The following is a 25,048-nucleotide window of genomic DNA, read 5'->3' as shown; positions in this document are numbered from 1 at the left end:
GGAATGCTGTAAGTGGGGCTTAATGGGCCAACCTACTAGGAATATGGAAGACAGTGGTGCTGAGGGTCATTTGAACTGTGTAGGCCTGCTGGCCCAAGAGACTTTGATATGTGGCCAAGAGACTGTTTTTGTGATGTTTTGATGAAGAATGTGGCTGCTTTTTGCCATTGTCTAAAGAGACTGTCTGAGGCTAAGATAAACAGATTTATGTTAATTGCATTGACAAAGGAAGTCTCAAAAAAAAGCCCAATAGAGACTTTGTTCTTTGGTTAAGTCTGATGAAGAGCATTTTGAACAAACATAGCAAGTTGAGAAAGGAAAAATACAAAATATCTATTTTGAGTATTAAAGGGACATCAGGAAGTAAAATAGAGCTGAATCCCGCTTTCAAGGATCTTAATTTGAATTAAGGGAGTAGTGACCTTGGGGCAAGATCCCACCCAGATAAGTTTGGGTCTAGGCATGGGAGTGCAAATCTTTTTTTTTTTTTTTTTTCTTCTTTTTTTTCCGGAGCTGGGGACCGAACCCAGGGCCTTGTGCTTGCTAGGCAAGTGCTCTACCGCTGAGCTAAATCCCCAACCCCTGCAAATCTTTAATACCAGGACATAAAGTCAGACAAATCTCAAGGGTTCAAGGCCAGTGTGGGTAAAGAAAAACTTAATTCTAGGCTTGGTGGACCACACCTTTAATCCCAGTGTTTAGGAGACAGGCATGCAGATCTTTGAGTACAAAGTCAGTCTACAGAACAAGTTCCAGGACAGCCAAGCTTAAGCAGTGAAGGAGAAAGAAAACAATAGAGGTAATAGAATAAGGGAGCAGTCCATGTTACAGCCTCAGCAAGCAGCAGAACACAGCAGTTTTGGCCATGTGGCTCTGGCTTTAGAATGAAAAATAGAAGGAACAATTGGTGCTGGTCAGCTGGAGTTAAGAAATTAGCTGTGATTAAAAAGAGACCAGCATCACTGAGTTGAAATCTTCTGGGAAGTGTTTTCCGAGAGCACAAAGAAGCTGTGTTCCAGAGATAGCTAAGGTTGTACCTTGTGCTGCAGCTGGACTTAGTAATGTTGTAAGAGTCACCCAAGTGGTACTGGATTTGAAGGCATGAAGGGGTCATGAAGAGCAGCGGAGGCTTGGCTCTGTGAGAGGCCATGGAAGGCTATTGGTGACGTAAGTGAGATACAACAGTGATCAAGACACTCACTCATCACTGAAAAGCCTGTCGTCTGATAAACTTTCAAAAGGATACTAAACTCCCAATAAGGAGAAACTGAGAACTAGTATGGAACTAGTATGGACAATGTTAGCTCTTTAACCTTCTCCCACAATGGTTCAGCAGTCATTGAGCTGACATTTCATCTAAGAAAAAACTGGGGGCTGAAGGTTGGGGGCTGAGGCCGTCATTTGGTGCTCTGTTTGCTCAGACTTCACTGGAACCCAACCTTGCATGGCATAGAAGCCAGTCCCACATTCAGAGCTCACACAGCCCTCTACTCTGCCCCTGGAGCAGCTGTGACTGCAGGCAGCCGCTGTGCCTGGTGAGGTGAAGGTTTAGTAAGCAGTGTCTACTGAATACCTGCTACCTGACAAATATCACATAATATCACCCACACTTAGTGCTTGATCCTCAGAACAGCCAGCCGGCTTGACCTTATTCATCTGACAGACAAGGGAATGGCAAAAAAGTAGGAAGTCCTGTCTTAAGTTTTTGTTTTTTTAAGACGGAGTCTCTTTGTAGCCCCTACTGGCCCGGACCATACTATACAGACAAGGTGGTCTTAATCTGTCAAGAGATCAGCCTTCTACCTACCAAGTGCTGGGTTAAAGGGGTGCACCAGTAAGCCTGACAATCTTGCTTTATTCTGTGTCTGTCACTTAACACATAGGTCGAAAGCCATTTATTTGCAACTCTCAAGTTGAAAATAAAAGAAATCAATTTAAGCAAACACCCTTGGCAGCAAAAACTGATACAGCAATGACACCTTAACTTTTAATTTATTCTTCTTAGTTTGAATATTCCTATTTCCCCACATGAATATTCATGCTTGACTGTGGGGTGCTATCCCATATCACACTGAGAATATTAACATGTTGTACATGTATTTTATTATCCTTCTACAATTTGAAAAATTCTGACTTCTGAAAACACATTCAGGCCCCTGCCATTTGAGGCCTATGAGCCTTTATGTATGCTCTGCCTTTATCAACATTCTAAATCACATGGTTCAGAACGGTGCTCACACAGAAAAGCATCTTAGGAAAGAAATCCTTTGCTTGCTTGCTTGCTTTTCATCCTTTTACCCTGACAAGAGAGCTCAACATGCCCAGACATGGGCTCAACTGCACAGGACCCACTCTGCTTACCTGTCTCTACACACATGGGGACAAAGTAAAGCCCAAGTCTCAACCTTGCAAATAGCTAAACAAACTAGTATTGGACTGGGTGAAAAGCATCATGGAAGATGGCAGTGTCCTTGCTTCACTTTAATGGTAACAAGCATACATGTGGTTTGCTTAGTTTTATTTTGTATATCAATCACACTTGGGAGGGGAAAAAAGCAAGCAAAATACCAAAGTATAGTCACTGACATTTCAGCCCTGGCTCAGCTGGCCGCTACTGCTAGCAGGAGAAGCCCACAAGAAGAAGTGTCATCTCAGCTTTAGAACTGAGCTCAGAGTCATGCCCTCTGCCCATCACAAAGGCACTCCTGAACACAGCAGGCTCCCAGAACCTGCTTTGAGTGGCAGCACCTCCTCACCCCACAGGGAGAACCATCAAAGAGATAATGATCTGCAGACAGGGGGGAGCTTTGAGTTCTGTGCTGTCTGGCTGCACCTCCCAGATCAGCCTGCACAGGCCACAAATGCAAGTCGCCCCGCTTGGTGGGAAGCATTTTATCCCTCTCGGTTTGTAGGTTATTTTAAAGAACCTCTTACAGGCCTAAGGTTTCATTGCAAAATTCAACAGGATTCATTTATCATGTTAAAGAGTCTACTGTAGAATAAGATAAGTAAGGAAACCTGAAAGCACCAGACAGGCAGGCTCCAGGAGAGGACACAAAGTGCCCTTCTCCTCACTGATAGCACACCATGGTCACTTCCGAAGACAACCAGCTGGTTTCTAGTTTCGCTGGTTTGAAAGGAACAGTGTTTTATAAGAGGATTAGGAAATCTGCTAGATTGTCACATTTTCTTCAGTTTAAAACTGCCAGATGCCACCTGCTCTAGTCTCTGAAACTGACAAAATGACTATAAACTTGATTTCTGCTCCAATAAAACTAAGCGTAGGCGGCATTCTCTGAACTCAAGACTCCTCAAATCCTTTGCTAGCGACCATGTTTCCTGCTAGTATCTGTAACAAATGTGCCAGAGAAGGGTCACCAGTGTCAATGGCATGCGGCACCATGGGATTGCAGGCATGTTCTGTGAAATGGATCTGTTTGCTTCGAGAGGCACACGTATCTGTGTAGTCTTTGAATATGAATATATAGTATTTAAATATAAGTGTAAAGCAGTAACAATCAACTCAGAACCACCGTAGAAACAGGCGGGGTCTATGCAGTGCAAATTTTAATAAGTCTGTCTGTCTTTTTAGTAATGGAATACAGTTCTACTCCTATTGGGCCTGATCCTAGTGTCTGATCACTCAGCAAATGTTTATTTTCTGGTTTATTTGTATTTTTATGCAGGGCTAGTATGTAGTACTGACCTGGAACTCACTCTATAGATGAGACTGGCCTCAAACTCACAGAAATTAACCTACCTCTGCCTTCTGAGTGCTGTGATTAAAAGGCATGCCCTACCAGGCCTTACACATAGGCACTTCTATCTATAAAACTGACCAGTCAGTTCAACAGGACAAAAGCTGTACATCAGCAAAGTGAAGCAATTTCAACTGCCATCAGAAGCACTGGTACGCCCAGCAGTAACAAACTCCCTCCTTTCACAAAGCAGGCACTTCCGCACAGCAAGAAACAGATATAACCTGAACATTCTTAAATTTCCAAGTATGGATGCTCAATCAGTAGTCTACCGAAATATTCTAAAATCTAGGAATGCCTCTATGATCTGGAAGGGCTTTGTTTCTGAGCACTTGTGGAAGCAGTCCAACCAGACTCAGGAGTTCCTGCATTCCTGGGAAGAGGGAGGACCCAGGCAGAGCTCAGGGCCAGCTCCTTACCTCTCAGTAATATGGCTCTCAGGCACATCTGAGCAAGTCTTGCATTTTACCCATCTTCCCAGAAAAGGCCACAAGAACACTGGGGTGATCAGCCCCACAAGGACAACCCAGTTTTTACAAACCTTTAGAATTAAATGTGTAATGTAGACATCTATGTGGTGTAACATGCTAAGCGTTCTTTCACTGTGCCATAGTTCTCAAAGCATGGGACATACACTCTCCAGAGTCCCAGATTCTCTGCTTTCCTGTCACCTTGCTGAGGTGGGCAGGAGGACCACTGTCCACGTCACCTCAGTGGCACCAGATTGCCATGGCTCAGGGCATGCAGTGTTTGCTGGGAGAACAGGGTGAGCCAGTTGCTTCGCACACAGAAGACTGAGGACTGCTCCTCTCCTGGTCTCTCCTGCCATCGGAGGAGAAGGCTAACCGCTGTCGGACAGGGAAGTCCTAGCAGCCTACAAGGCCCTGCAAAAATGCTGCTGTGGCTTGTGGGGAGGGGGGGGAGGGGCAGGAGACCATCATTCTTATCCTCCATGTGACTTCACAGCAGTGCAGGTGAGCCTTACAGAAACCTCCTAAATACCTGGTATCTGATGCCACCACGTGGGGACCAGGATCCAGAGATGCAAGTTCAGTTCAACTCCAGCAGAGCCTCCCCAGTGCGGGGAAGTTCCACTGTTTATTTATAAAATATTTTAAAAGTTTTGTCCATGCTTATCAGAACTCAACTGTGTTTGGCCTCTTCCAAAACCAACTGGGAGCCAAAAAGAAAAGCCAGAACCTCATCTACAGCCAAGTCTGCCTCCTGCCTACCTCCTGTTCACCTCCCTCCCTCATATATCTTGCCGTCTCCTGCCTACCTCCTGGCTAGATTCCACCTCCTGCCCACCTCCCACCCTCCTGCCCACCTCCCACCCTCCTGCCCACCTCCCACCCTCCTGACTACCCTGCCGCCTACCTCCCACCTCCAGCCACCTTCCAACCTTTTCTGTCTTCATTTTATATATAAGTCCAAGATCTTGGCTGCTGTGAACAGAAAGAGTGGGAGGCCTTCTTCTACCTTTTCAGAAGCAGGACTCTCAACCTGTTTTCTAAAAATGCTCTCCTGCTGGGCTCCCTGGCTATTCTTGGGGGCTAAGAGGAGGCAGCTAGTCTACAAGGAGCAGTTTGCCTGCTGGGAATGGGGACTCCTGGACTGTGTTCACTTTGGTTTGGTCTTCATAAACAGAACTCTCCGACTTCCTCCTAAAGATGAAAATCTTTATTGTCTTCCTGGCATAGACTGGGAAAACATCAGTGCTGTAATTTTTAAAAATGTAGCACTTAAATTTTATCCTCATTGGGAATTACAAATACAAACTGACTGCAAAAGAAGGAAGGGAAGGAGAGAAAAACATGGTTATTGGGCTGGGTAGGAAAGTTAAGGGGTTTTTTTGTAACAAATTTCAAAATTATGTATGCTTGCACAGATTCTATGCTAATATATTCTTATATTTGCCATAATGTAAATAAAATATTCTAAACACATAATTTAATATTATTCTAAAGTATTATTTGTATTGTGAAAAAAAAAAACTCCAAAAATGAAAAGATTCATCTGAAAGTATTGAGCTAATAATAAATGCATCTAAGCTGACATTGAGATGATTTTCAGTTACATAGGAAAAAGTCTTCCTTAAGGCTTAATGTGTAAAAGACTGAAATCAACTCCACTGCTCGTCAAAGACAAAGCTGAAGGCATTACCTCGGTGGTAGAGCCATAGAACAGGGTCACATGACTAGGCCTCTGCACACAGCATGGGAAGGCAGGCCTATAAAACACACCCAGTAAACAGGAAGGCTCTGAGAAAACGTGATGTAAACCAGTAATGCTGTGCTTCAGGCATCCTTGGCGAGCTTCCGGGATGGGTAGAACAAAGGGTGGGAGAAAGTGGAAGAACGGAGATCCTCAAGCCAACATGGCCACATTACCTAGGTTTCAGGCTCTCTGAAGACATCATACCAATTACATGGGGGAAAAGGCCTAAATTTTTACTTTAAGGCTGGATTTCAAAGATAAGCCATAATTTAAAATGGTCTGTGTGCCAGCCACTCTTCAGATGATGAAGGAGCCTTACTGTCTGTGGCTCAGTTTTTCTGTGCTTCATCAGTGCAAACTGCTTTCCTACCACAGCCTCTGTTCCCTGACACTAATGCCATCAGTGATATCCTGTCATTGCCTCAGTCAGGCAAGCATGGACAGCACAGTCCTGATGACTGATGGGTGCAATTCTGAGAATGCTCGCCCAGGTCCAGGAGTTACCTGGTACCATCTGGATGTCAAACATGCACTGGTTACTCACATAATCTATGAGATTTAAATTCTAGGAGTGTTACTGTTCTGCCAAAGTGTCATTCACAGAAAATTGGTTTTAGAAACAATGTTTCCCCTATGGGTCATTTTTTCAAAATAAGCTACCTGCATAAAGATGACAGTGGCCCGTCAAATTCATTTAGCCTCACAATAAAATAACGCACCGTGGCAGTGAACAGAAGTCAGCAGCGCTCCGTGCATGCCCGATCACAGGGTCAGTGCTATTCTATTATTATAGAGCAGGCACTGCCTTTGCCTGACAGCCACCCTTACCAGGTGCTACAGCTGTACAACACGGTGGTCACTCGTCCTCTTTAACATCAACCTGAACAGTAACTGCTTTAAAAAACAACATGTCCTCATTTTCAGATTCTTAAATGAACACCTTTTAAAATGGATATTCATTTAGTCAAATCACTACCAGCCATATGAGACTTGACATTTCCTAATGAAGCAGAACTATTGATTCTCTCTACTACAAACTAGCAAGTGAGCCTCCGACATGCACAAGCCAGCCCTACTCTGATTTATTCGGGTTTAACACATTACTTCATACTGGGTGCCTCTAAGATTTGGAGCCATCATTCTAGGAGTAGAATGGGGCATACAGCACAGGGTTTGGCATGTGGGCTGTGAAGTCTGTGTACCTGGATAATTCATGTAAATTATTCACACAGTACCTGGCTTAGTCCAAGTTTCCAATTGCTCAATGAGCCTGCTTGCTGCTCCATGAACACATGGAGCCTTTCGCTAGGCTTTGTTCCTACTGATTGGTCTGGAACCTGTGACCGTGTTCTTGGGCCTGAAGCAAGCCTCCTCCCCTTCAAGGGGCACCTCATTCTGATCTTGTCAGCCAATCCTAACTCATGCCCCTTGGTCTCTCTGTTTGCAGGTATCTTCAGTTCCTTGTTAAGCCTGACATCTGTTACTGTATTCTGTATGGCTTTGTCTCTTTCATGACTATGGGCTGGGTTTTACTAGCCTACTGATTTTCCAGTCTTTATCAGTCTGTGAGGAGTATGTGTGGAGTTACAGCACTTGTGTTTGCATGCAGAGCACAATACTTTATTTTTAATAGGAGTGCTCCCACAGGACCTTGGAAGGATGAAATAAGACAGTGCATTTAAGTGACTAACAAGTGATCGTTTTATTACCATTAATAGCAGCTAAGATTCCTTGACTTTTTTTTAAGTGCCCAGTGTTGTACTGAGTATTACACAGTTGTCAGCTCCTGAAAACAGGGCATGCCACAATTTGCCATTACCAATGCAAAAGGTAGGTGGCTTGGAATGACCGCTGAGGACAAGACTGACATAATTGAAAAGAGCCTGACTTGGCCACACAATGTCAACACTCACAGAATAAATAGTCAAAGTCCTAGCACTTCACAATTTCCTTTAGGGAAAAAAGTATTTGAGACAAGAAAAAGCAAAGGATACATTGCAATTCTTTAAAAGGTAGTATTTATACACATTTGTAGCCAGTGTTCAGTCCTAGCAAGAGGTGAGAGGGCAGAAAATGCCGGAAATGTCTGGGATCTCAGCTGCTGAACAGAAAACTGGCTAATTCTTAGAGTGAACTGCTCAGGGACACTGAGAGGATTAACTCAGATAATGTCAGGTGAGATAGGAATGCAGTAAAAGTACAATGCATGCTGTCTAGTCAGCCTCTATCCTACAGATGCCCTGGACAGGGGCAGCAGAGACCTGACAAAGAAGGCAGGTAAACTCCTAGTAAACTACAGCCAGTATGGAAACTCCGGTCAATGGCCAACGTAACAATAGGACTAAAATAGCCAAGGGAAAAAGAGCTAAGGAAACAAAAGAGTAGGAGAATGGGCAAGCCTGGACAAGCCACAGAGTGTTCACTCATGTCTCAAAATGAGTTTCCTCAAGAGTCTTTCAACTCCGGCATGCATGCCCCAACTCTCTGTCAAATGACCGGCAAGTGACTGGAGGTGTGGGCGGCATGTTGTTGTATAACGTTACAAAAAACTCTGCTTACTTCATTTGTGCTTTCTATACTCATGACAGAATCAAGCACAAAAGGCAAAAAAGCCACAATATAGTAAACTTTTTGTGTGTGTGTGTTTTCTCTTTCTAGGAGTTTAATAAGGGTAGAAAAGATAATACAGTAAGACTGAAAAGTTTCTTTAGTAAGTCCAGTTTCCTAGTATCACATTGAGAATCTAATGCAAGTATACACAGAAAGCTTGAATTGAGAGAGAGAGAGAGAGAGAGAGAGAGAGAGAGAGAGAGAGAGAGAGAACGAATGATGGAAACTAGAAATGTTGCAATAATTTATGTGCTGTGCACTTCACTTGCTTACATTTCCTTTTCTTTTCTTTTATTGGTGGTGTGTGGGGTGGGGTGGAGGGACGTCCAAGACAAGGCTTCTCTGTGTAGCCCTGACTGTCCTGGAACTCTCTTCTATAGATCATGCTGGCTTCCAACTCCAGAGATCCATCTGCCTCTGCCTCCAGCATGATGGAATTAAATATGTGTGCTACCACGGCCCAGTGACTTTCTTTTTAAAGTGCCTATTTCCAAAAGAATCTATTTCTCAAAGTGGCCCCAAGGCATCCCCGCCTTGCCTGTGAAGCTCTGCAGCACCATGGCTCCAGCTGAAGGCTGTGTGCAGACAGACAAGGCAAAGCAAAGGCAGAGCAGTCAAGCAGGTATGGGGCAGCTCACACAGAATGCCATGCTTTAACTGCTAGATCCACCGCCTAACAGTGAAAGTCTATTTAATGAGATAATGTATTTAAGACATGTTTTTCAAAATAAAACCACAGTTGGACCTACTGACGGCCATATTGTAATATTTAGCCAAATAAAACAATTATCATATATTATAATTAATAATTTATAAAGGAAAAATATTTTAGTAACCAAAAATAAGGAAGTGATAATTAGAGAATAATGGCCAATTCTGTGAATTAAACAAATGTAACTGAGTTAAACTCGTCATGGTGTTCCTGTTATGCTCCTGTGCTGGAGGGACCATGAAATGCTCATCACAAATCACAACCATCTGCGGCCTGCACACTGCAATCACTAAGAGGACACAAAATATGCCAGACGTCCCATAAAAACACACAACTGGAGCATGAATTTTTAAATTTAATATGTTTAAAACAAGGGAAATGGCAATAAAACACCTCCTTTATATGAAGTAATCTGTTCTGTAGAGACTGCGAATGTTAAGTATAAGACTGTTCTGTCAATGCCTGAGTAAGCACAGTAATTGAAATGACTGAACTAATAAAGCTGGAACGGCCACTCTACTTCTTCCTCCTTTATTAGTGTTCAGAGTGCGTGCTGGAAGACAGTCCTCAGAGCACTGCGGCTCACGAAGCAGCCACCTTCTAAAGCATTCAGTGTATGTCAAAGCTACACATGATAAAGACAAACGGACACTCCCAAGATTCTTTGTGTATTTACACTGAAGGGACATTAGCTATGATGTGTACACAGTTGTAAGCGTGATAGAAGGAGGAGGATTTAGGAAACCCCACCAACTTCTAGTTCATCTTATATGTTCAGTGAATGGAAGGAAAGACTTACGGTATTATGAAATTTATTTTTTGGAGGAGGTGTTCATTTTAATTTAATAAAATCAGATTTTTTAATTAATGCAATATAGAAAAAAATGACATCATACCTGGTCAAATTTGACATGCACCATTCAACCTACTTTTCCCCACTGCTAGGGGGCAAATGGCTGAAACACTAAAAGAAGTTATAGGTAAGGTTACATAGACGGAATGTCTGTAAGCCGTGTGTTCAATTACCCCATGCAGGATGCTGCTTGTGCTACTGGGATGACGGTGGTCTCCAGTCCCAGCAGCCCTGTCCTTTCTGGGGCATCTGCAGAAGTTATCTACTCGAGCACCTTGATCAAAGGACAATGTGTTTGGGAACAGAAATGGAGGCAGCAACCTTGAGAATTTTGACAAAGCTACTGACTCACACCCTAGTTTTAATTTTTCATACTTAAAGTCCTAGGCAAAAATGCATCTTTAGCAGTATTAAAAAGTAGGTTTTCTTAAATCTAAGCTTTTAGGAATGGTAACAGCTAACAGCACATGCTTAGAGTCAGATGACTATGTTCAAATCCCGGTTCTCTAACTTATAAGGTGAGAAACTGAATGTATTATATAATTTCTCTATGCCTCAGATTCTTTATCTCTAAATGGAGACAATAACAGCACCATTCTCTTAAGGTTGGAAGGTAAAATAGGATAACTATGTTAAACTCCTTGGATAGCATCTGGTGGACAATTCAGCAGTGCCTGCCATTCTCATTCTAATTATTAGTAATGTAATTCCATCGTTTTACTTACTATTACTGTTAATACTGCCATGTCTTTCCCCTACATACTCAGAAATCCATTGTGTGGGCCAGTGGCCACAGAAAGAGCAGAGCACGGCTCAAGCCCTCTATCAGCACTGTCACAGAGAAGTCGACTCAGAAAGGTCAGATGAACAATCACAGACTGGCCTTACAATAACGGCAGTCCTCCCACTAAGAAGAAACACCATCGTCTGTTCCGGACGTCAGAAGGAAACCCAGGCAGCAAGGACTGCACACCTACCCCTTGCTCGTCCAGTTTCATAAGCTGCTCCGTGACTTTGGGCGTGTTGAAGGCCAAACGCAGGCACTGCACGTTGAGCTCTGGGATCACATGTTCCAGCACCTCTTTCAGCGGCAATCCTCTGGCTGTCGAGTGCTTGGCTGTGGAGGGAATGGCATCCTCCAGGACAGACCCTCTCAGTGTCATGAGCTACAAGAGAGAGAAGGGCTATAGTGAGGCCTCTCGACAGACAGCATTAGATATTGAGTATGCATTATACTCTGGAGCCTAGACAGTAGCTCTGTCCCAAGCTAAACAATGGCTAGTGGTTGGTCAAATCAGTGAGGTGGTACGTGAGGGAGAAGTAATGTAGGATGTTCCATACATGAAAAATGAGGCCAACGCATGTCCAAGAACTCCTACGAAGTTCAAAAGAACTCACGACCTATTTGTTACAGTACTGAGCTAGATACTTAAGTGACGAAGACAGCCTGCCTTCAGTGATCCGTGAGCTCAAGGTCTCTGTTTCACTATACAGCACCAGGAAGCACACTGAGGACTAGAGAGGCATCCCAGGGAGACAGTGAACACTGAGCATGAGGCTGGATACTCTTTATAGTGATGAAGGTAGCACGAGGAGGATGCTGTTTCCTAACGTGGCTGAAGAACATAAGCCGCTGAGATATTCTACGAGCAATGACTGCAGTCAACAGCTGGCAATGACTTCTCCTTTCTTAAAACACTCTGGCTACTGTCAAATATTAACTCAAGCAATGGCGCTCTCTAGTAATAGTGATGATCTGCTAGAGAAACATAAAGCCAGGCATGAAGCTAAAGGGGTCTTGATTTTCGAAAGGTCCATGTGGCAAAACTGTTCATGAATTTAACTACTATTTGATGATCTAAGAAATGAAACACAGGGGACATTCCATTAAACATGGAAACTGTAAGGTGACAGTCACATACATGTCTGGGAATGTGTGTGGCATTATCAGGGAGAGATGAGAAACACAGACATGAATCTAGGGAAGACTGTTCATTAAAGAAAGCAACGGGGTTGGGGATTTAGCTCAGTGGTAGAGCACTTGCCTAGCAAGCGCAAGGCCCTGGGTTCAGTCCCCAGCTCCGAAAAAAAAGAAAAAGGGAAAAAAAAAAAAAAAAGAAAAGAAAAGAAAGCAACAAGACAATCCAAAGGCAGAAACAGAATGACAGTGGCCCAGGCCACTAGGAAAAAACCCTAACAGAAGAGGTGACCTCAGAAATTTATAATAGGGAAAAAAGAAAAAAATGTGTTAAAGAATAAAAGAACATTTCTACAAAAAAGAAACCAGCAGAGGAAATATGAACAAAGCTACAGATAAAGGAAATTAGGGCCTGAGTGGGAATGCAGATCTGTGGCAGCTGACCCAGAGACAGGACAGACACGGTGGGGTGGTGGGGCTGAGAACACAAAAGATGCCAGACCCTGTAGCTGGGGGAGCACTCTGTGCCCCTGACTCCACTGTGCAGTGTCACCAGATTTCCAGAAGAAATTACAGGCACACTTGGAGAAATAAAGTCAAGAATAAGATGAAAGTCAAGAATCAGAAGCCCCACTCCATTGCTCACCCAGCCAAGAGGCTACTCCACATTGCAGCAATGAACACATTAAAGCGCCCTTCTCATGAGGCTCCCATTCCTACGGGGGAGATAGAAAAGCAACAAAAGAGTGAGTGCAGTATTACAGCTGTGTTAGGTCTTATTGAAAAGGCATGGAGTCAGAGATTAGACTTCAATGGCAGAGAGCAGAAAATTCAGATCTGTGACAGCAAAGGGTCCTGTGGCTTACATGAGCGTGAGTCAGAGAATTCTGGAAGCCTAGGACCTGATGAGGAGGCTGATGCCACAGGAGGAGCAGAGCACCAAAGTCCTTTGGCAGTCAGAGGATGGAGCTAGGGCAGTTGCAGGCCAGGGTAGGGCACCTCAGCAGGTACACTGACTCCTAGGCTGGCTCTATTCAGAAGGATGGAGAAGGCTAAAGGATTCTCAAAGAAGAATGTGGAGATCTGGCTTGTATTTAGAGATTCTAGGCTAGGTGAAAGGATTTAGGACCAGGCCTCAGCCTTGGGGATAGAAGTGCTTGGACTCCAGACACACAGTATTTGAAGACAAGCTTGCAACAGTTTCTGGCAGACTAAATTTGGGGCAGTAATGAGAAGAGAAGAGTCAAGTATGATGTCAAGATTTCTGGCCCAAACAGAATTACAGATATAGCCAGGGACGGAAGGTTATTAATTTGACCCTAAATAGCAAGTGGAATGGTTCTCCATGGCTTATACGACACTCAGGCTTTTCAGCTAAAGGTTAAGGGGAAGGCTTGGCTTGATGAGGCCCAGAAGGCGGCCAGGACTGTGACTGAAGACCAGAGAGAGGAGAGCAGAGTAGGCAGAGACAGTGAAGGGACAAAGAGCAGAAGGAAAAACCAGAGCCACTTTGGCCCAGAGACCACTGTCCTGTGCAGCGTAGAAGTTAGCTCTGGACAGGGAGGAGGCCTGCCAGGCAAGATGAGGGGCATCACTGCAGGGCCTGAGGACAAGGAGGACTACAGAGAAGATCTCACCTCTGCTCAGCACAGAGGGGCAAGATCATGGCAAAGGCCAAACAACTCATAAAAAAGCAAAGGTAAGATGGAGCATCAACTGGAAGAGGTGTGTGTGTGTGTGTGTGTGTGTGTGTGTGTGTGTGTGTGTGTGTGTGTGTGTGAGATATGGGGGTGTCACACACAGGGATAGGGGAGTTGCTAGAGTGAATAAAGACAGCAACAGAAAACCACTTGGAAATTAGACAAGGGTGGTTTAAGAAGTCTGGTAGACCTGGGAAGAGGGAAAGGTTGCTGCCTCAGAGCCGATCAGCTGACAGGAGAATAGCCCGTGAACACAGGCAGGCTGGCCATTCCTCCCTGGCCACTATAAATAGTGCAATAGATATAAAACTGTTGCCTTCAAACCCATACTTTTAATTTCCTGAGAGTTCATGCTCAGAAACAATTAGAAGTGAAGCCAACCCCTGAAACTTGCCCTGTACTCAATGAGGGAAATACAGCTAAATGCTCTATTTAAACTAATTCCAAAACCATCCTTTTCTTGACCTCAGGTGTATTAGGTATTGCTCTATAAAAACAACCCTAAAATGAATTAGGAGCTGAGTCAATACATTGATAACTGAAATAATTAAATATATGCTTAGAAAGAAAAGGCAAAGAAGACCGCATAGCTTCCAAACTATCCTCATGGATTTCTGGTTTAAATGTTTTATAAGCTATTTTTATTTTACCTTTCCTAAAAACTTAAACTTTATCTTAAAATAAAAGTCCACATATTTAATCCCTAAAGAGTTCTGACAGGTCAGGGGCTGGCTCCCTAGTGAGGCACTTGCTGCCAAGACTTACGATCTAGAGCGCTTGGTCTCCAGAACACACATGGCGACAGAGCGGAACCAATGCCTGCAAGCTCTCCTCTGAAGCCCGCCTGCGCACACAAGCACACAGTATGTAAATAAAGTAATCACAGTATCTAAAGACCTCAGAGAGCCTGTCACTCATAAGCAGATCATGTTCTGGCTCTAATAGTCTGTTCTAGGCTTGGAGTGAAGGGGAAGACACTTCCCGGGTCAGTCTACACGGTAGCAGGAAGAATGAATGAAGAAGCCTGAGGTGATTCTGTCTCACCTGTGAGATCTCTGGTTCCTTGAGGTGCTGAGTGCTTTCTAGATGCCTCTAATCTGTGACTCTTAAGGGTTCCAGTTTCCTTTGGACCTGCCTTTCTGTGCAGAAATTCTCATTCCTTCACCATTCTTAACCGCAAGCAAAACCAAAAAGCCAGACAAGAGGCAACACCTTTCCCAGGCATCACCACCAAAAGAACCGATCTGTCTTTTGCAAGTATCACCATGCACATATGTGTAGAAGTCAAAGGCCATCTCAAGTGTCTGTCCCCAGTCATCCACTCTTTTTAATGACAGGGTTACTCGGGAACTTGCCCAGTAGGCTAAGCTGTCGAGTTAGAAGGCTCCAGGCTCTGCCTCATCGCAAGCACAGGCCACCACGACAGTATGTGGGTGCTGGGAACTGAACTCAGGCCTTAGCAAGCACTTTATCAACTAGCTCCCCAGCCTTGGTCCTTCTTTGTTCCAAGGACATTCTAACCTTATCTTAGTGACTTTAATCCCTAGCTCCTCTCCTCTCCTGCTCCATTTCCCTCCTGGATTAAGTCTCACATCCTGCTCACTTACCTCACTAGTTCTAAAAATTATTCGGTAGTTGTAGGGAGATCCATTTTCCTTCATGTCTTCTGGTTTTTCCCTTCGAATGCTCACAGCCACTGGACCGAGGTTTTCATCAGCCCCAAAATAGTTCCAGTGTTCTTAGGTAAAATAAGATAAAACCAAGTTAGACAATTTATCTAACAGTGCGAAACATCATATTCTATTTGGGTTCAAGGTCACTTCCCAGAAATCACTGGTAAGATACATGTATGTTTAACAAATGCTAGCATCCTTCACTGAGCTGTAAACACTGAGGGTACACAGGCTTGCTGGAGGGCAGCACAGAGAGGCCTGCTGAGTTCTGACTACTCTACAGCTCACTACTCTAGGTGTTTAATGTGCTTTCCTAGGATGCAGTTTACAAGTACCTCGTGCTAGGCCTTTCTAGGTTTTACTCAGACATACAAGAGAGTTTGGAGAGATGTCCCTGCCCTGGGAAGAAGACCCACTGAGCAGTCCTATGCACCTAGGAAGCCTATGGCAGGGAGAAGAGCCGCGAGAAACAAGCTTCACTGTGGCCTGGGTGGTAGGAGGCTGGCCAGGGGGTTCTTGGCCTTATCAACAATTCCCATGGAATGAGACAAACTGTGGTCACATACCCCAGTGGGTACAGTGGACCCTCTCAACTGTTCAAGGCTCCAAGCCTTAGCATGGCATTGGTGGGAGTTGAGTGGGGTGGGTAGGGTTGGGTATAGGGAAAGTTTCCATCTGACGAGAGGGTGGAAGGCAAAGTTAACTGTTCGTGGAGGGTGCAGACCAGGGCAGGGTGACTGCCTAGGGTACATGAAGTTCGAGTCAATCCTTAGCACTGATAAGAGTTACTTATAGAAAATAACAAAACTGATACTCACTGGCACTTGGATATTTACCTCTAAGGCTCAAAACTGTTGATATGTACATGAAATGGTCACAGATGAGAAAATCCATACAACACCAAATAAATGACAAGCAGATAACTTACTTTTCAAACTCCCAAAGCATTTGCTTTACCTTGTTCTATGTCGGCTACACGTGACGTGACTAAGTCATGACATGGTACATTATTGGCATATAAAACGCATATTTGAAAACATGTTACTTCCATATAAAATATGTAGGTATTTGAAAATCCATGAGAATAATAAGTAATTTAGCATATCTAGTCATATGGCTTTAAAATTTAGGAAATGCTTTACAAATAAATACTTATATACAATTATAAAAGATAGACTCAAACATTGCAGGTTCTAAGAATATTATAATCCATGGAAATTCAAAATAAGACAACACAATGGGAATACAGGCAGCAAGCATTTCATACATGGACAACTGAGAAACAAGCCAATAAACACCACAGGATCCAAACACTCACGTACACCCTCAAAGCACAGCACATGAGAATCACACTCACGGGATATTTACTCTTACTTTGCACACAATTCTAACAAGCTTGGTTGTCTGGTCTTCCAGCCCACAGCTTTATTTCAGAGAGGTGACAGATAAATCCCGGTGTTGACAAAGTCCAGGGTGTAGGGCTGATACAGACTTGCATGCAGACAGCAATGTGAGAGAACAACTGACAACAAGGAAAAAAACAGAAGTGGGGAGACAGAAATAGTATAAAAGAGCTGACAAGAACTTAAAGGAAAACAAGACAGCATGGGGACCACCTACTCAAGCAACTCAGAAACCAACCCTCAGAGAGTTCAGTTCCCAGTGCAGAATGGTTGTGGGCCCGGGGGACGAGTGTGTGGGCCACACTCTGCCCTCCTTGCTGCATCCAGACACTCTAGTTCACACACGCTGTGGGGCTGCTGCTGCTGCTTCAGCTCCAGGAGACATTCATGGAGACACACCACTCCAGATTTGTCAGCAGTAACCTTGCCTGATGCTCCCCCCCCACCCCCTTAGCCCTGCCTCCCTGGTCAGCTTCCTGTGTCTGCAGGGCTAACTTTTCAAACAATCTTCCCTCACCCTTTCAACTTCAGCAAGCACTAGAGCTGTCAAATGAAAACAGGACAGCAAAGTAGCATTTTAGCGGCACACTCAGCAGCCACCACCTTAATGCGCATAGATTTGCCTGCCTTCAGTAGCCTCTGTCTTCCCTTTCCCTGTAAGACAGCAAGCCTCGCCTCCCTCCATCCTGGCCTGGGCTCACTCTGCACCCCTAGGAACACATACAGATGCCTCTACCACTTCTTCAACGCTTCCTCTGCTCATTCTCCTACGCCCTCTCTGTCCTCTTCTTCCACTGAAAACTTCTGTTTAGTGTCTGTAACTCTTGCCACTATTCAGCTGCCTCAGAGTGAGAACAACCAGTGCTTTTCTTTTGTATTTTGTTCAAACTCAGGAACATCTACTTCAGATGGTCTTTTTAAAAACAAAACAAAACAAAAATTGTACTTCCCGAATAATATGAAGTCACCTTTTCTGATCATCCTTTGACTTAGTCGGTTTTACTTCTTATTCTTAGGTAATTCACCCATTCTGACTTCTCAGCTCTACATGAACCTTCCCCAGGAACTGCACAGTTTCCACACTCACCCACTGTCAGGTGAGACCAGGCTTGCCCTTGTGTTCAAGCCTCACAACTCTCAACTGTCTGCCGAGCTCCCCCATGCTCATTCCACTTTCATCTACCTTACTTGCTGTCCCCCAAGTTCCCAGGACAGTGAGATACACCTCCTAAAATGTCAACCTAACCCATCACCACAAAGCTTAAATGTACTCATGAGTTCTGAGGCCTTGGATACTGTCCATGGCTTCCTGACAGGTCTTTATGACCCGTCACTAGTTGGAGTCATTCTTCAACCTAGACTTCTCACATGTGAGGGTCAATTAAATTTCTTCAGTTGTCCAAACTCCCACAAGCATACTTTATTTGACTATATCATCTTATGTGGTCTCACTTGGAGTGCCCCTGAGGTGTCTTCTAAAAGAGCAGCTGAAAACTGGAGTGTACTGGAGCAGTTTACACAGTAAAAGTACAACTTATAAAGTATTAAGAATTCCCAACACATCAGTGAAAACAAGTATTTCATATATCTCAAATACAAAGGTATAGGAACATTAAAAAAAGTATAAATTTAAAGTCATTTTAGTGCTAATTGGGAGATAAAAGTATTATTTTATTTATTTTTTTCTTTTTTCTTTTTTTTCCCGGAGCTGGGGACCGAACCCAGGCAAGCGCTCTACCACTGAGCTAAATCCCCAACCCCAAGAGTATTATTTTAAAAACAATCTAAACCCTATATAAAGTAAGCCATAATAAAACTAAAAAGTAAAAATGAAAACATTTTTTATACTATTAGAACCTGACATATATTTGTACATCCCCCACTCTCCAGTTACTTCAGAGTTGAGCCTGAGGTAATAGGATAACTGTCAACTAACTTCACACATTTTCCTCAGACTCTATCTTCAAAGACACCCCTCTCTGGTCTGATAAGGCTGGAGAGATCTCTTTGTACAGACATAATTTTACAAAATGAAGGAAGGGCTCTAGCTGTGACCCCACAGCAGCATGTCAGTGAGTCCGTCTGTGCCAGCCCCACTGGTACACACAGGGCCTCTGTCTGGCTCCCACGTTACAGTCACTCTATCAGCATCAGACTGCAAGTTCACGTTCTCACCTCATTTTACTATAAAGCCCGAGTCTGCACGGTCCCTCTTTCTGCTTTCAGAATCATGGGAACAGAAGTAAACCTTCCTGCACATGACACATATCCACTCAATATAGAATCCTAACGTGATGTACTGTCCCCGGGACAGAAGAGAGCTGTCCTCCTCTTCTAAGCTGGAGTTTAGTTTTTAGATTTTGATCTCAAGACAAATGTGTCAGATTCTACATGGTCAGTCTAGTCATCTGGCCACGCCTGCCTCTGTCCATCCATCTCAGCATCTTTCTCTCAGCATCCGGCAGGGAGTTCAGGGTAAAGAACATGGTAGGATGATGACTGGAAATGCTGTGGGAGATGACTCCATAGGGCCCAACGTCAGCAGACTGTAACAGTGTAAAGGCAGCACCGAGCAGTGCAGACACCAAGGCTGCAACTACCAAAGGGAAGCACTCGGCCAAGGACTCATGTCACCCTGAGATTAAGGCAATCTCAGAGGTACAGCATTCAGGACAGTCATGGCACCACACTATAGCACCAAATAAAGCGTACCCACTCATGATATCAAAGCTCATTTTCTCAGTTATTATAACTGCATTGTACTCCCAGAAGTCTTTTAAACTTATAAACAACAAAGAGTTAAACACAATTTGGTGGCCAGAGAGATGTTATTTACTTAGATCAAATGTTCAGACTTACTCGCTAACAGGCCAGTGTTTTCTGTGTCGACAGGAAACATAGTGCCATCCCATAATGTTGACTCCTCCCAATCTTCACAGTGAACATTCTAACAGATGTTTATCTGTTTGTGTATACATGTGGTATATGTACATTTGTGGAGGTATGCTCACATGTATGTGGGCATATATGCTCATGTATATGTATGCACGTGGAGGCCCAAGGTCAATTCTGTATCTTCCAAGACGGCTCAACATCTTACATATTGAGGCAGGCAGGGTTTTGTGTTGTTCCAGGAGCTGGCTGTGTGGCTTGTAAGCTACCAGCCTGTTCTGCAGATCTGCCGGCTCCGCTCCTCTCTGGACTGGGATCACAGGTGCCTACCATGCCTTGCATGGTTCTTGGGGAACCAAGCTCAACAACAGACACATCCGTTACAGAGCCATTCCTAGAGTTTTCTTATGGATTATGAAGGCTGACAAAATGATACACAGAATGCTCAGGAATTCAACTGTTTCTGGGACATTCTACACTGAGGATTTATTTCTGGTCAATACATTCACAATTATATTGAGTATTTAAGTAAAGAGAAGAAAAGGGAATGGTTGAGAGTTCCAGGAACTGTGACAAATACAGTCACTTCACCTTTTATAAGCTACTGCATACACACATTCACACATTCCATTAAAAACAAACAAACAAACAAACAAACAAACAAAAAACCCAAGCCACACCTGGACCTTAACTGTAAAGGAGAAAGGGAGGTTGACCCTCAAGAGCCACAGCCTTCAGCCAGCCTCTGGACTGCTCACACTGGCTCCCATATCTGTTGTCTGTGTATTACCAGTTCTTAGGGACACTGTACTTTAGACTGAATACAATTATGAACAGTTAAGAGAAATTTTAATTTTTGCCCAATAACTTAGAAAATTATAATTTGTGGCTTAAATATTTACATACAATCATCAAGTTAAAGTTTTAAATAAACAGTAAAACACAAGACAAACCAAATAAAATAGCTATTTTCTGCCTAACATAATTGGAAACAACTTCTGAGATGGAAAAAAAATTACAAAGAAACCTTTGGTAGAGGGATCACTCATACTGGGGGCAATAGTGCGGATTAACACCAAATACTTCAGGAAACAGCATGGCAACACACATCAAAGCCACAAAAATATTTACTCTAATCTTAGAGTCACCCCCAAACTTACTACGCAGAAAGAGTCAAAACTCCCCATTTTCTTAGAAAAGACGGTAAGTGACGGGGGTGGGGGGGACATGGGGTGCAAACTGCAGCAGTAAGTGGTCTACTAGGAGACGAAGGATCAGAGGCCACTGTTCAAGCCCACACTGCAATCAACTCACCCCCTCCTGTTTCACACTTATTATCTCATTAAACAGAACACTGTGGGTTCCTAGCTATGCCACTCTCAGTACAGGGTACCCCTTCCGACTTTAGCTTTTAATATTTTCAAGTTCACCAGGGAATCTGAATGAAAGTAGGAAGGTGCCTGAGTAGACCGTGGGTTTTTCTGAAGCTGTTCATTTCTCCCTGTTGGGTTCAATCAGTCCGTGTTCTGTTTTCTTGCAATGATATTACTGTTAGAGAAGATAAAGCCAGAAGAACTAAATACCGCGAAAACAGCAACAGAGAGGAAGGTGGGAAACAGTTGCTTTTAAAATGAAAATTAAGTTGGCAGCAGAGGAGGTTAAAAAGAAAGGCAGCTGTTTAAAGAAACTTCAAAAAGCATGCCACCCAGAGTCTCTATTTCATCCCCAAAGGTTATTCTAATAGTATGGGTAGAGCTTCCACAACAAACCAGGGCTGGGCACCACAGGTAAAAGGGAAGGGAGCCAATGGGGCCATGTGTGCGGGGCTGGCCACATGCCAGGATCTGTTCCAAACACTGCACTAAGACTGTGATTCTGCTATGACGAGTGAGAGCCACAGTCATAAAGCACTCAGGACTCCCAGGTTCCAAGTCATCTACAGGCAACTCTTCAGAGTGGGACAGCAGGCATGGTGGTATACACCATAATCCTGGGGACACGGAGCTAGAGAATCACTAGGTGGGTGGGATAATAAAACCCTGACTGGAAGGAGAAGAAAAGGAAGGAAGAATGGGAGGAGGGGAGGTAGGTTGGTTTGAGGGATAGAAAAAAAGCTGAATCAAGTTTTGCCGCTTAAAACATTTTCAAGGAACGAAGAAAAATCTTAAAAGATGGAGTGCTTGTCAAGAATCTGAAGTCTTTGGGTTCACTCCCTAGAACTGCAGAAATCTATCCACCCATCAACCAACCAAGCAACCAAGCATGCAACCAAAGGAGAAGAGCATGTGCTGAAGCACACAACAGCCTCCTTGCTTGCCAGCAAAAAGTGAAATTTATTATTAAGCTATGCTGACCTTAATAAACTCCACCAAAATGATAACAGCAAAAACATAAAACTATTTACATAAAGGGGCAATGAGTTAAAGAACTATGAGTGTTTTTATTTCAAATGTCTAATAATTATCTTTCAAAAACTATATTCAAGAACATGTTAAACAAAAGTAAACCAGTTCAAAGTAGCTAAGACAATGCTAGAATGAAGACTTAGCAAAGCCATCTATACACCTGTGTGAATTCACAGTAGTGAAAATCAGAGTCAGTGAGAACGCCTATTCATCCAGAGTTCAATTGGTGGCTGGTTCACTCTCACAAAACCACTATAACCACACAGCCACTTGAGGTCTCATTTCCAGAAGAGACGAGAAAAGGAACCTCACTTATTACTGGGTGTCTACTGTGGACTCTCGGCCATCATACCCAAGGCTACACAGGATACCCAAGTCCCTCATCTCAAACTGCACGTTAGCATCAAACGTTCAGTTCTAAGACATTGCCCAAGCAATCTAACGTGTGGTCCTGGTTGCTCTGGTGTGTTTTGATTGCTGTGGCAAAATACAACTCTATACTGCCCCACAGAAACAAGAGCACCATGGTGGCTGGATGACTTCTGAGAACATCTGGGCCTTGGAAGATGGCAAGGCTTGGGGGACAGGCAGGGCTCCCTCATGAGAGGAGCACACTTCATGAAAGGACACAAGAAGATGTAAGGCTAACTTAGTGCTCAATGGGACAGGAAGGAAACGCTGCTGTTACAAGTGAGGGCTTCTACTCCCTACTGTGCTCACTGCCCTTTCACCCCACAGTGACACTTGCTGGTGGAGCGGTCACAACTTTTCCAGTACTCGCTGTCTGTGTTGGGGAGCTATGCTGGAGCAAGAGCCCCTCAGAGTTGCAGAGGAGAACTCGGGTCACACTTGCACTTTTGGTCACAAACAGAATCAAGACAACGAGAAAAACCACAAAGAACAAAACATAAGAAAAGCAGAGTACACAACTTCAGAGACACAGCTAACTCAAGGGAAAAGCTCAGGAAAAAAAGATGCAAAAATAATAGCACTGAACTGGGGGTGACAGTGTGAGCGCACAGTGTTAGGACAACAGAAAAACAAACATACACCACTCCAACGAAAACCCTGTGAAAGGGCTATTTAAGGAGAATTGCCACACAGCCCTTCTAGAGCTGAGTAACAGGGAGCAATTCAAACAGCACCACACAGAAAGGAAGGCATAGTGGTCTGAGTCTGCAACTCCTGCTGTGGTGACCAAGACAGGAGAGTCACTAGGACTTGCTGGCCAGCCACGGGCTGAAGGGTTACTCTACGCGCTCCGCTTCCTCTCCCTCTCCACTCTACAGGTGCCATGGCCTGGCCCACCACTGTCCGTACCTCTTGCATCATCTGCTTCTCAGACAACCTGGCTGGTTAAATGAAAGATGGGCCCTGGCAAAGGCTGGGTTCTGAACAGGGAAGACAGAATATGGCTAAAAAGACTTAAAAAGTCTACTGCTAGAATTCCAGCAAGAGATAAGCAACTATGTATGGATTGGTAATGGGGCATAAAGAACTGTAGCTACAATCTGCTGGCCTTCCAAAATGATTGGAAATTAAGAAGAACGAAGTCAGAGAATCTTGTAACAATGGTGGTATTTGCATAAGGATAACAATACCAAAACCCCTAAGTCACAACTTCTGCAGTTTCAGAGAGGGTGACTCAAAGCTATCCCCTTGTAGGCAGAAAACAGCTGCTGAGACGTGTGGAAAGAACTGAGAAAGCCTGAAAACTGATAAATGATAGGGATAATCAATGCAACTGAATAAAACTTCTTAAAAGACCTTTTTGATACACCCTGATAACTGGGGTATATGAAAAGCCACACTAATAAGGTAGAATAAAAAACAAGTTGAATAAAGAAGCAAATGTATATTATATTTAAGATTGAATATTTGAATATTAAATTAGCTACAGGCCAAGAGATAGGAAGGAAACACTTCAAGAGCCCAAATGCTCTGTGGGCACAAAGGAGGTGATAAGTAACAAGGGGACGAATGTCAAGAGTCTATCTGGGGAATCATAGCCAAGGGAGGAGAGGATACCTGCTTCCAAAGACACAGAGTTAGCACTTTCTTCTGTAGGTGGCTTGCAAACCTTAATCAGATATAAAGACGGTGACAGCAGGGTACAGAGCACCCATCTGTACTGCCAGTGACTTAGAAAGCAGAGGCAGGAGCAGCACTTGGGCCCCAGAGTTCAAGGCCAGCTTGCTAAAATATGTACGAAGTCAACCTCTCAACAAATTCATGCCCCGTATTTCTGTGAAGGAATATACACTCCCACACCTACTTTCAAATGAGCTGGCCAGCTGGCATAATCTTAATAAAATTGACTTCCAGTATATATGGAAGGTGAGTGAAATGTTACGTTTAAGAGCACAGTCCTGCCGACTATACCTGAAGATGAAACAATGTGCCTCAGAAAATTAAACAGAGTAAGCACCCAGAAAGAACCCTTAACACAGGGCATCCCATAGTGCTTTTCTCTACCACATAAGCAGACTTCGGAATACACGTGGCTATGCTTGGTCCTGGGGCTATCCTTTCTTTCTGATCAAGGCCCAGCCACCTCTGTGAAGTCCAAGCTCTCCAAGCTGCTTGCTCTGCCTAACAGCAGCACGTCTCAGACGTTAGATGCTGAACTAGGGACTAATCCATACCTGGGATTCTCAATCGACTGAAACAGGACACATAGCCCCCTGCCTTCCTTAACTCAGCAGCAGGTCTGCTCCATGTGTGTTGTCGGAAGAGGAAGTAAGAACAGTAAGAACGTGGGCTTAGAGCTAGCGGGCTGTATCAGGTGTCAGTTTCTCATCAGGTGGCTTACAGTGGCAGTTTGTCCTGGATAATGAACAACAGAAACCCATCGTGGGGCCACATAACACAGGGAACAGCTGGAAAGAGCCCTTTCTGGGTCACGCT

At 44.0% G+C, this 25,048-nt stretch overlaps 1 protein-coding gene across 13 annotated transcripts in view; it reads right to left on the bottom strand.

Annotated features, from left to right (window-relative positions):
- Sipa1l1 (signal-induced proliferation-associated 1 like 1) overlaps nucleotides 1-25,048 on the bottom strand; it is a 279,045-nt gene that overhangs the window by 80,603 nt on the left and 173,394 nt on the right. For all 13 annotated transcript variants that reach the window (XM_039111779.2, NM_001389245.1, XM_063261545.1 and 10 more), the window contains 2 exons: nucleotides 15,376-15,506; nucleotides 11,128-11,316 (listed from right to left, as the gene is read on the bottom strand). In XM_039111779.2, coding sequence (XP_038967707.1) covers nucleotides 11,128-11,316; nucleotides 15,376-15,506 — 320 coding nt within the window. The remainder of the gene's footprint in view (nucleotides 1-11,127; nucleotides 11,317-15,375; nucleotides 15,507-25,048) is intronic.

This window comes from Rattus norvegicus, chromosome 6 (genome assembly GCF_036323735.1).
Source record: "Rattus norvegicus strain BN/NHsdMcwi chromosome 6, GRCr8, whole genome shotgun sequence".
NCBI lineage: Eukaryota > Metazoa > Chordata > Mammalia > Rodentia > Muridae > Rattus > Rattus norvegicus.
The sequence above is the reverse complement of the archived record's forward strand: the minus strand, read 5'-3'. Positions and strand labels throughout refer to the sequence as shown.